The sequence below is a fragment of the Rana temporaria genome, chromosome 8, assembly GCF_905171775.1.
Source record: "Rana temporaria chromosome 8, aRanTem1.1, whole genome shotgun sequence".
Classification (NCBI taxonomy): Eukaryota; Metazoa; Chordata; class Amphibia; order Anura; family Ranidae; genus Rana; species Rana temporaria.
The window spans coordinates 180,889,733-180,902,063 of record NC_053496.1 but is presented as its reverse complement, the minus strand read 5'-3'; the positions used below and the strand labels follow the sequence as shown (position 1 = coordinate 180,902,063).

Sequence of the window (12,331 nt, the reverse complement as noted above, 5' to 3'; positions counted from 1 at the left end):
TGGGCACATAAGGTGTACAGACCCAAGAACTCAGCACAGGGATGATGGGAACCCCTTGTAATGGGCACAGCAGGTGTACAGACCTGGGAACTCAGCACAGGGATGGTGGGAACACCTCATAGTGGGCACAGCAGGTTTACAGACCTGGAAACTCAGCTTAGAGATGGTAGGAACCCCTCGTAATGGGCACAGCAGGTGTACAGACCTGGGAACTCAGCAAGGGAATGGTGGGAACACCTCATAATGGATTAATCAGGTGTACAGACCCAGAAACTCAGCGCAGGGATCGTAGGAATCCCTCATAATGGGCACAGCAGGTGTACAGGCCCATAAACTCACCACAGGGATGGTGGGAACCCCTTAATATGGGCGCAGCAGGTGTGCAGACCCTGGAACTCAGCCCAGGGATCTCACCAAAAGGGAGTGGTAAAGAAATCTGTCTGTAAGAAAATTGGCTCTCCTTTATTGAAGAAGACAGCTTGTTGCTGGTCCCAGAGGTGGAAAATTCCTTAATAATATATCTAATGTATTCTCAATGTGCTTTATTTAAAACTTTGTTGATGATGATCTCTCAATTTTCCTTCTGGTTTATGTAAATAAATATTAAGTCTCAACTTTTTCAGATTCAGTCATTTTAATTGAAAAGGCTTAGGGTGACCAAGTGTCCCGGATTGGCCGGGACAGTCCCACATTTTGCAGGTCTGTCCCGGGCACCTTCATACCAGGACAATACTGTGTCCCGTTATAAAACTGTCACAGCCACCCCCCAGAGCTGATCTGATGCCCCCAAAAAAGGCCGCCACATTGCCCCTTTACTCACTGACAGTACTTGTCCTGGCCGTGATTAAGAAATCATAATTCCTGCCTCTTGTAGAGCCAGCGTTAGAACAAGGTAAAACAGGCCTCGGCTGATTAGGAGAAATACCTTCAGTGAGTAAAATGGCGATGCAGCAGCCTTTTTTGGTGGGGGGCCTGATCAGTAGACATGTGCATTCGTTTTCGTCCGAGTGCATTTTTGTCCGAATTTCAGGAATTTTCGTTATCGTTTTAACAAACAAAAACGAACGTGCAGAATCCGAAAGATACAACCACTTTAACTGTGTTCCCTGGGCGTGTTCTAACTGTAGGGGGGATGGGCTTACTGGGAGATGACAGATATCACAGGGAACAGAAGATCTCTGTCAAGTCTCCTGTCAGAACGGGGATCCGCTTGTTTACACTGGCAGATCCCCATTCTGCCTCTGTACTAGACAATCGTAGGGTCGCCAGCGGACATCAAGTCCGTCTAACCCGTGGGCATGATCCCGCAGCGGACGTGGGAGCGAAAGAGCGCCACGCAACTGCACGAGTCGCCATACAGTTATGGCAATTCACGCAGGAGAGATGACCTGCCGCCATTAATGGCATTTCAGTCTTAGTCCGTAGGGTTCAATATTGAGTTGGCCCGCCCTCTGCAGCTATAACAGCTTCAACTCTTCTGGGAAGGCTGTCCACAAGGTTTAGGAGGGTGTCTATGGGAATGTTTGACCATTCTTCCAGAAGCGCATTTGTGAGGTCAGGCACTGATGTTGGACGAGAAGGCCTGGCTCACAATCTCTGCTCTAATTCATCCCAAAGGTGTTATTTTGGGTTGCGGTCAGGACTCTGTGCAGGCTAGTCAAGTTTCTCCACCCTAAACTCGCTCAACCATGTCTTTATGGAGCTTGCTTTGTGCGCTGGTCCAAATAATTTGGTGGAGGGGGGATTATGATGTAGGGTTGTTTTTCAGGGGTTGGGCTGGGTCCAACCCCTGAAAAAGGCAGGTGTCCCAATACTTTTGGTAATATGGCATGTATATTGTACATGCACATCAGTCCCTGCCCTCCAGGAGCTGAAGTGTTGCTCAGTGAGGGAGGGACCCAGATCTTTTTCTTTAGGGAAAGGATGTGTCAGTCAGCAAAAGCAGGACCACAGATCACGGGAAAGCTGAAGAACATCCAGCGATTAGCAAATATTAGCTGCCTGAAAGTGAACATCAGTTGCATAGGAATGAAAATTAGCTGTATTAGTCTCCTGACGGGGAGGCATACTTTCTTTGGTGCAGGCAGAAAACCTTTCATCCAAGAAAATTCTCAATGATGAATTCTGGCCTTTCTGCTGTTGAGCCTGGATGAACAATTTGCCCAGAGTATCATCAAAGGCCAGATTTCGGTGCTGGTGACCTTATTCCAAAGGCCGATATCTTCCCATTCCTTGGTTAAGATGACAATGCAAGGAGTTTCTCATGTGGCTTCCCCTGTACACTCCCTGATGACTCTTTCCACTCTTATGCACGTGCAAGATTTCCGACGGGAAAAGTTCCTGTTGGAAGGCCCGAGGGGAAAGCCGAGAACCTGCTCGTTAACTTTTCCCCTTACCCGTCAGGAAAACTCAGATGAGAGCTTTGATCGGGAATCCCGACCGTGTGTATGCTCCATTGCAGTTTTTCCCCATAGGAAAACTGCCAAAAACCGACGTGAAAAAGTCCGCCGGTTTTTCCGAAGGGAAAAAAAAGAGAGCTGGTTCTTTTTTTTTTGTATGGCGGTTTTCCCATCAGAAAAACTGCGAGGGAGTATACACACGGCCGGGATTCTCGGCCAAAAGCTCTCCTCGCAGTTTTCCCGTCTGGAAAACCGGCCGTGAGTACGAGGCTTTACTCACAAGGTTGCTATCACCTCTTGTACTGTGAAGTGCCCCTTCTGGTCCTACACCAGGATGTTGAGGCCCAGTACTTTCTTCCTCCATACCAAATCACATCAGTAACACGTTGTAGGGGCACAGAACCACCACTTGATATCAGCAAACGTCAAAAGAAACCTCATGCCGTTCAATACAACAGATAAGTGTGTAGGTGGGGTGCAGCATGATGCAGAGACAATAATCCACAAAGGCAGGTGCAATAAACTTGTATTGAAGGCCACTCAGATACAGGCCTGGAATGACAGTGCTTGTTGAGAGGGGACCCGAATAGGGAAAGACCATCAGGTCCCAACCAGGAGAATGTCCAGAAGAGATCACACCCTATGCTTACCCTCCTCGTCAGGAACCTTTCCCTAGCGCTATTTCTCTCCCTCTCCTTCCTCTGTCCACTTGCCAAAACCCGGGAGCCACGGCCTTTAAAAAGGCTCTGCCTGACGCAAGATGGCTGCTTGGGTCATGTGGGACACTCAGGTCCACTTAGCCAAAAGGCCCGGCAGACCCCTCTCCTCATGATCAGCTGAAGCTGACCAATAAGTACTTGATGGGGGCTCTCCTGAAGAGAGATGCCCCCCAAGGCTGGTGAGGACCGAAACTTCAGGCCCAAGGACCTACACCTTCCATCCTAAGTGAAAAAGGGAATGCAAAACATAAGTTCAGTGGCACACACTTGGAGAGCACGAGCAAAATAAATAAATATGATAAATTAAAAAAAAAGGTCTGGGTCCCTCCTTTACAGAGCTTTATTAGCTGGACATCGACCTTTAGGTGCTTATGGTGATTTTTTAAGGTTCTATGCAGAACATGACTGGGAAGGTTCCTTACCTACTCAAGTCTCTCACCTAGAGTTGCCACCTCATCCCTATAAACCCGAACACATATGAATTACACAGGTTCCGAGGCTAATTTAATGCCGACAAGGCACCAAGTGAGTTTAATTACCACCTTAATCAGCCACAGAACCTGTGTAATTAATATGCGTTTGGTTTTAAAGGGATGAATTGGCAACCCTACTCTCACCAGAGGTCCACTTCCATGTGGTGGACCTCTGCAGTCGGCTTTGTCTAGCTAAAAGAAAAAAAGCTCACTAAGGCCAGATTCACATACGTGAGGCTGTGGGTTTGTGCCTGGGGTCAGGTGTTCACCGATTCAGGTGCAAATCTGGTCAGAATCTTTGCCTGAATTCACACCTGAACTGGACCCAAACACACACAGGAGGACCCTTCTGCAATAAGGACCGTGGCCGCCCCGGATTAGGGTTGCCACCTCATCCCTTTATACCCGAACACACATTAATTACACAGGTTCTGTGGCTGAGTAAGGTGGTAATTCAACTCACTTGGTGCCTTATCTGCATTAAATTAGCTTCAGAACCTGTGAAATTCACAAAGGGATGAGGTGGCAACTAGGGTTGTCCCGGTATCGGGACAACCCTAGTGGCAACCCTACCCGGGATCTGTGTGAACCAGCTTCATTGAGACCTGGTCACAATCACATCCTGCGAATTGGATGTGGGGAAATCTGCATCCATTTCACACATATGTGAACCCAGCCTCCCAGATCAAAGAATTTAGAGGGATACCCCATCCCTACAAACATATAAAACACAATCTAATTATTTTCATTATATTTCTTCATTGTGTTGGCTTGAACTCAGGTATAATATACACAGACCTGTTTTAAAATGCTCTAAGATGCAGTTTGTCAAAGTATTAAAAAACAACGTAGACTGTTTTTAAATCCTCTATGTCTACGAGATGGTGAGCTGAAGTATTGTCAGTAAACGATACAAACAGGAAGTGATTTGAGGTCACAGGAAGTGATTTGAGGTCACAGGAAGTGATGTCTGGTGCAGACAGGAAGTTCTGAGGTGAGAGGTGAGGTGGGAGTAAGTAAAAAGCAGACGTTGCTGGAACTGGAAGGAGGTAATAAGACAATATTTTATACATTCTGTATTTATATCATTCATGTACGTATACTTCTGAAGACCTGATGCATTCTAAATATAGAGCCATTTATCCAACTGTCCATCCAAAGCCTCTGGTTTATAGACCGGATTAGGGTTGCCACCTCATCCCTTTAAACCCGAAAACATATTAATTACACATGGTCTGTGGATGATTAAGGTGTTAATTAAACTCACTTGGTGCCTTATCTGCAATAATTTAACATCAGAACCTGCGTTATTCATATGTGTTTGGGTTTAAGGGATTAGGTGTCAACCCTAAACCCGATACATCCTAAATATAGAACCATTTATCCAACTGTCCATCCAGAGCCTCTTGTTTATAGACCAGATACATCCTAAATATAGAACCATTTATCCAACTGTCCATCCAGAGCCTCTGGTTTATAGACCGGATACATCCTAAATATAGAGCCATTTATCCAACTCACTGGAGAACCAGACTGTGTAGGGAGGCAGCTCCGGCTGTCAGCAGCACTCTGAGAGACTTAGCCAGCTGCTGATCAGGCATCTGGGTAGATCCCAACATTATTGTTGGGATCACTGCAGAGCCTGCATCGGCAACGGACTTTAGCTCACTGTTGTCTGAATCTGGGTCACAGGAGTGCAAAACTAAGTGCATCATCCATTTTATTTTTTTAATTATTTCATAATGGGTAGGGTGGTAGCACACCTTATTAATTATTCTTCTATTGAAATCTCTCAACAACCTGCTGATCACGCTGATGTATAGTGAGCTATCGATGACATCATACTTATTAGTGGGGTTCCACTTTTTTTCATGGGTTCTATAGTGGCAAAACGGTTGAGAGGGCAGGAATATATATATTTCAATGTTGTATTTGTAATGTTGTTATGTTTTTTATTTATTTTTTATTTTATAAGGTTAAATGGGGTCTGTAATATACGTTGTAGCATAAGACGTAGTATTGAGTGCTGAAATGCCACTGTCTATTTTTTCACATTAACCATTTGTCACATGGTTAATGATTTAATAACATTTTTGGATATTTAGAGTGGAATCAAGAATAGTTTTATTGTGACGGACAAAATAAAAGAGGAGGAGAATTAGATTGGTGTGAAGGAGCAGATTTCAGAAAGGACACAAGGATCTCTACAAGGACGTCATGATGGAGAATCAGCCGCCCCTCACATCACCGGGTAAGAGGAGACTTTATTGTAAAGGAGAGAGCAGTACGGAGTATTCATCTGTAAGGTGTTTCTTACAGATGGATCCAGTAATGGGAACCCACCAGAGAGATGTCCCCGTCCTCTGTATTCCCTGCTAACAGTGGGGCCCAAACTGTAGGGTGGTGCACATTATTGTAAAGGAGAGAGCAGTACAGAGAGTCCACCTAGATCCCCTATCATCTGATAGACACATAGAAACAAATAGCCGGATTCTCGTAGTGCGGCGCATCTTTTGGCCGGCGTAGCGCATCTCATATGCGCTACGCTGACGTAACATATAGAGGCAAGAACAGTATTCACAAAGCACTCGGCTCCCAACGTTGCGCCGGCGTAGCGTAAATTGGTCAGCGTAAGCCCGCCTAATTCAAAGTAGGAAGGAAGTGGGCGTGATCTATTAAAATGAAGCGTGACCCCATGCAAATGAAGGGCCGAACGAACGGCGCATGCGCACGCATGCTCAGAATCACGTTGCATATACTCCCTAAGATACGACGCTCAATGCCTACGACGTGAACGTAACCTACGCCCAGCCCCATTCACGTACAACTTACGTAAACAACGTAAAATACGACGGCTGTTCCCTGGTCCATACACTAACATGACTTACACCTGCTTTATTTGGAATAACTTTACGCCGGACGTACGCCTTACGTAAACAGCGTAGATTACTGCGACGGGCGTAAGTACGTTCGTGAATCGGCGTATCTAGCTCATTTACATATTCAACGTGTAAATCAATGGAAGCGCCCCTTGCGGCCAGCGTAAATATGCGCCCAAGATACGACGGCGTAGGAGACTTACGTCAGTCGGAGCCAAAATTCAGGCGTATGTTATTTCAAGAATCAGGCGCAGAGATACGACGGCGCATCCGTGCACTTACGCGGCATATCAGAAGATACGTCGGCATAAGTGATTTCTGAATCCGGCTAAATTTATTCATTCAGTGTGTGTGTTTCCTACAGATGGATCCAGAAAAAGAAACTCAACAAAGAGAGGTCCTCGTACTCGGAATTCCACTCAGGAAGGTCACACCATCCCCCACCATGATCAGGTAGACTAATAAAATTAACTGGCAATTATCATTTATACACAAGCCTGTTTGTTACAATGAACGTCTCGTTATATCTGCAGGGCGGAAACCTTGGGGATTATAACATTGTCGTTAAGGAAGAGTTAGAAGTGGAGGATGAGGAGTACGGTTTGATGAAGGAACTTTCCGAAGGTCATAAGGATCAATTGATGGAGCCACCAGAGAGATGTCCCCGTCCTCTGAATCCCCGGGATTCCACACAGGAAGGTCACACCATCCCCCACCATCATCAGGTAGATAGAAAGGAGAGTTCAGAACTCAAATAGGATTTATGAGATTAAATAATTCTTCTGTATGGTCTGTTGTTATCAGTGCTTACATTTACGGGTGTTTTTTTTTTCCCATCATTTTTGGGGTTCAGGATGAGGAACGTATAGGTATAAAAGTTGTGGTTAAAGGGGAAGAAGAAGAAGAAGATGAGACATATGTGTTGGGCGATCAGCAGTCTGAGCAAGGGGCTGGAATGGTGGGGACAACTGAACAGGAAGAATCATCTTTAGATAACAGCAAAGGTAAGTAAAAAAAACATTATGTGCAAAAACAGAAAAAACTGTTCAAATGTTCTATTAACCTCTGAAGCCCTGTACACACGATCGGTCCATCCGATGGGACCATTTTCATTGGTTAACTGATGAAGCTGACTGATGGTCAGTCGTGCCTACACACCATCGGTTAAAAAACGATCGTGTCAGAACGCGGTGACGTAAAACACGACGACGTGCTGAACAAAACGAAGTTCAATGCTTCCAAGCATGCGTCGACTTGATTCTGAGCATGCGTGGATTTTTAACCGATGGTTGTGCCTACTAACGATCGTTTTTTTTTTTATCGGTTAGGAATCCATCGGTTAAATTTAAAACAAGTTGGCTTTTTTTTAACCGATGGATAAATAACCGATGGCGCCCACACACGATCGGTTTGGACCGATGAAAACGGTCCATCAGACCGTTCTCATCGGTTTAACCGATCGTGTGTACGCGGCCTTGAAAACGTATGTATAGTTTAACCAAAATGTCCTAAAACTGGAGAAGGTCCTTTGTATTGTTTTGGTACAGACCAATCATCTGATGAGTATACGCCCCGTCCTGATTAAACCTATATGACTTATGCCTCGTACACACGATCGGATTTTCCGATTGAAAAAGTCTGATGGACCTTTTCCATCAGATTTTCCAGTCGTGTGTAGCCCCATCTGAGTTTTTGTATCGTAAATTTCGATGAATTCCATCAGAGTTTAGATATAGAACATGTTCTATATTTTTCTGATGGAATTCCGATGTGATTTGGCCGGGCAAAAGCCAGATCGTGTGTACGCGGCGTAAGTGCATGCACGAGAAAGGATCACACCGAGACTGTCCTCAGATTGATGATACTCTCCTTATTGGTTCCGGATACATGGGGGTTTTATAGATAAGCTACTAAGGCGGTGAGCATGTGTATCATTAGCACAATGTTATCTAGGTATTAATAGTTTCTGATTGGTTCTGTCCATGTAAGGTGAACATCCTCCATGATCTGGGCGTCACCAAGTCAGGCTTATTTCTGGGTGGAGGCGCCATGTTTGTTTCACATTCCTCATTCGATGGGAGGGGGTGGTGCTGGAGGGGCTATGACGCTGAAATCACCTGTTGCTGTGGAAAAAAAGACGGAGAAGAAATCTGGCTGATATGCAAGCTGAGCCAGGGATGTATAAAAGTCAATGACAAGAGTCTGCTGCTATACTGAAACATGATACCTCACACGGGCAGTCAGAAAAGCTGCCAGCGTCCAGCTCCCAGCAGGGAACAAGCAAGCACCCCCATAGATGTAAACAGAATTTTACCTGATCCATCACAGTATCATCAGCTAAAATATGACAGAATTATAAATAGCAGAATGGCAAAGCTAGAAAGTTAATTTGCCATTTCTAGATTTACAGTAATAACTTATGAACAGCTTGTCTTTCAAACACAGTTTTTTTGCTGCTTTCATAGAGTAATATTTACAAGACGATAAAATAGAATAAAAGTTTAATCTATAACCACCATAAACAACTTCACATCATGTCATGTTCCCAACAAATGAGGAGGAGATACTGTACACCATATGAAAGGTCCATCTCCATTCCTCAATACAACGTCATGTTCCCAACAAATGCGTTTAGTAAGGAAAAAAATTTAAGAGACTTAGAGGATGACCATAACAACGTCATCGATGTATCTATTCCACAGCTAAATGTTCCATATAAAGGGTCCATCTCCATTCCTCAATATAACGTCATGTTCCCAACAAATGCGTTCAGTAAGGATTTTTTTTTTAGGAGACTTAGAGGATGACCATAACAACATCATCAATGTATCTACTCCACAGCTAAATGTTCCTTATATAGAGGGTCCATCTCCATTCCTCAATATAACGTCATGTTCCCAACAAATAAATAGGAGATACTGTACACCATATGAAAGGTCCCTCTCCATTCCTCAATATAACGTCATGTTCCCAACAAATGAGGAGGAGATACTGTACACCATATGAAAGGTCCTTCTCCATTCCTCAATATAACGTCATGTTCCCAACAAATGAGGAGGAGATACTGTACACCATATGAAAGGTCCTTCTCCATTCCTCAATATAACGTCATGTTCCCAACAAATGAGGAGGAGATACTGTACACCATATGAAAGGTCCATCTCCATTCCTCAATATAATGTCATGTTCCCAACAAATGCGTTCAGTAAGGAAAAAAATTGAAGAGACTTAGAGGATGGCCATAACAACGTCATCGATGTATCTACTCCACAACTAAATGTTCCATATAAAGGGTCCATCTCCATTCCTCAATATAACGTCATGTTCCCAATAAATGCGTTCAGTAAGGATTTTTTCTTGGAGACTTAGAGGGTGACCATAACAACATCATCAATGTATCTACTCCACAGCTAAATGTTCCTTATATAGAGGGTCCATCTCCATTACTCAATATGAGGTCATGTTCCCAACAAATGAGGAGGAGATACTGTACACCATATGAAAGGTCCATCTCCATTCCTCAATATAATGTCATGTTCCCAAAAATGCGTTCAGTAAGGAAAAAAATTGAGGAGACTTAGAGGATGACCATAACAACATCATTGATGTATCTACTCCACATCTAAATGCTCCATATGAAAGGTCCATCTCCATTCCTCAATAAAACGTCATGTTCCCAACAAATGAGGAGGAGATACTGTACACCATATGAAAGGTCCATCTCCATTCCTCAATATAACACACTCATCGGGACAAAAGCTATAACCTAGTCGGCCAGTTTTGGGATTGTGTGTATTGTATGCTTTATTTGCTTTGTATTCATAATTTTGGTTTTAGAATTGAACCCAATTTAATGCATCAACTCTCTAAATCTGTAGACTGTAATGTCTCGTACACACGATCGGAATTTCCGATGACAAAAGTGACAGACTTTTTCCATCGGAAATTCCGACCATGTGTATGGCCATCTGAGTTTTTCCATCGGATATTCAGAGGAATTCCATCAAAGTTTACATAGAGAACATGTTCTCTTTTCCTCCAATGGAATTCAGTCGGACAAAAGCCTGATCGTGTGTACGAGGCATTAGACCAACCAACATGACTCTTGCCAGCTAAATGTGATAAATTCTTTACGATTATTATAAAACAATTGCTTTTTCCAGGTGGAAATCGCCCTCAGAAGACCTCAAGGAGAAATCTCAGCACTGCACAGTCTTCTGAAAAAGTAAATTCCGTTGACCAAAACAGACATCAGAAACGTTTCTCATGTTCAGAGTGCGAGAAATCTTTTACTCAAAAGGGAAGCCTTCTTAGACACCAAAAAATACACACGGGGGAGCGCAATATCCCATGTTCGAAGTGCGGGAAGAGCTTCACTGACAAAAGAGCACTTTCCGAACACCAGATAATCCACAAGTCTTTCCCGTGTTCCGAGTGCGGGAAACATTTCACTCAGACAGCAGACCTTCTCGCACACCAGAAAATCCACAAAAACAAATCTCCTTTTTCGTGTTCGGAGTGCGGAAAAGGATTTCCTCAAAAAGTAAACCTTCTTAGGCACCAGAGAGTTCACACGTCTAATCGCCCCTTTTCCTGTCTAGAGTGTGGGAAATGCTTCATATTTAGAACAAACCTTCTGTTGCACCAGAGAATTCACACGGGCGAGCGCCCGTTTTTATGTTTAGAGTGTGGGAAATCTTTTTCTGTTAAAGGAAAGCTCATTACACACCAGAGATTTCACACAGGCGAGCGTCTTTTTCCCTGTCCCGAATGCGAAAAGTCTTTCACACAGAAAACGGATCTTGATAAACATCTGAGAAGTCACACAGGGGAGCGTCCTTATTCCTGTGTAGAGTGCGGGAAATGTTTTTCCCAGATAAGCAGCCTTCTTACGCATCAAAGAATTCACACGGGCGAGCGTCCTTATTCATGCTCGGAGTGCGGGAAAAGTTTTTCCCAAAAATGCAGCCTTCTTAAACACCAGAAGACTCACGCTCGGGCGGGCCCTTGTATATGTTCGGAGTGCGGGAAATGTTTTCCCCATAAAAGCAGCCTTGATAAACACCAGAGGAGTCACACTCGGGAGAGCGCTCTCTCGTGTTCAAAGTGCAAGAAATCCTTTATACATAAAGGAAATCTAGCGAGACATGAGAAAACACATGCTTCTTGATATTATTGATAAAGGAATGGTGGCATCTAACTTTTCCCCTATAGAAGAGCTATATGGCATAAAAAAAATGGTTTCCTAATGGGCTATGTTCCCCCACCAGGGATATTTCAGTAATAGGTAAACACGGGGTAGCACCGTGGCTTAGTGGTTAGTGCCTGGCAACACAGAGGTCTTTAGTTCAAATTCTATCTGCATGAAGTTTGCATGTTTTCCCTTTTGGGTTTCCTCTGGGTGCTCCGGTTTCCTCCTACACACAAAAGACGTGCTGGTAGGTTAGTTAGCTCTGGGCTAAATTTCCCCTCTTGTACACTTATTAACAAAAGTATTGGGACGTCTGCCTTTACACGCACATGAATCTTAATGGCATCCCAGTCTTAGTTTGCAGGGTTCAGTATTGAGTTGGCCCACCCTTTGCACCTATAGCAGCTTCAACTCTTCTGGGAAGGCCGTCCACAAGGTTTAGGAGGGTGTCTATGGGAATGTTTGACCATTCTTTCAGAAGCGCATTTGTGAGGACAGGCACTGATGTTGGAAGAGAAGGCCTGGCTCACAGTCTCCGCTAATTTATCCTTCTATCGGGTTGAGGTCAGGACTCTGTGCAGGCCAGTCAAATTTCTCCACCCCAAACTCGCTCATCCATGTCTTTATGGACCTTGCTTTGTGCACTGGTGCGCAAGTCGTGTTAGAACTC

The 12,331-nt window shown here is 44.2% G+C and overlaps 1 protein-coding gene across 1 annotated transcript; it reads left to right on the top strand.

The window, feature by feature from the left end:
* Positions 1-4,515: 4,515 nt before the first annotated feature.
* LOC120910093 (zinc finger protein OZF-like) lies at positions 4,516-12,025 on the top strand. The gene is made up of 6 exons (XM_040321956.1): positions 4,516-4,640; positions 5,697-5,842; positions 6,835-6,923; positions 7,004-7,195; positions 7,324-7,474; positions 10,634-12,025. Exons 2-6 carry the CDS (start codon positions 5,809-5,811, stop codon positions 11,638-11,640), a joined length of 1,473 nt encoding a protein of 490 aa, XP_040177890.1. The 5' UTR covers positions 4,516-4,640; positions 5,697-5,808; the 3' UTR covers positions 11,641-12,025.
* The last annotated feature ends 306 nt before the right edge of the window (positions 12,026-12,331 follow it).

Excerpts from the sequence above, each read along its gene's own strand:
- LOC120910093 (XM_040321956.1), top strand. The coding sequence starts at position 5,809 with ATGATGGAGAATCAGCCGCCCCTCACATCACCGG. Across the intron at positions 7,196-7,323 it reads CCATCCCCCACCATCATCAG|GATGAGGAACGTATAGGTAT; the intron begins GTAGATAGAAAG and ends TTTGGGGTTCAG. Across the intron at positions 7,475-10,633 it reads ATCTTTAGATAACAGCAAAG|GTGGAAATCGCCCTCAGAAG; the intron begins GTAAGTAAAAAA and ends TGCTTTTTCCAG.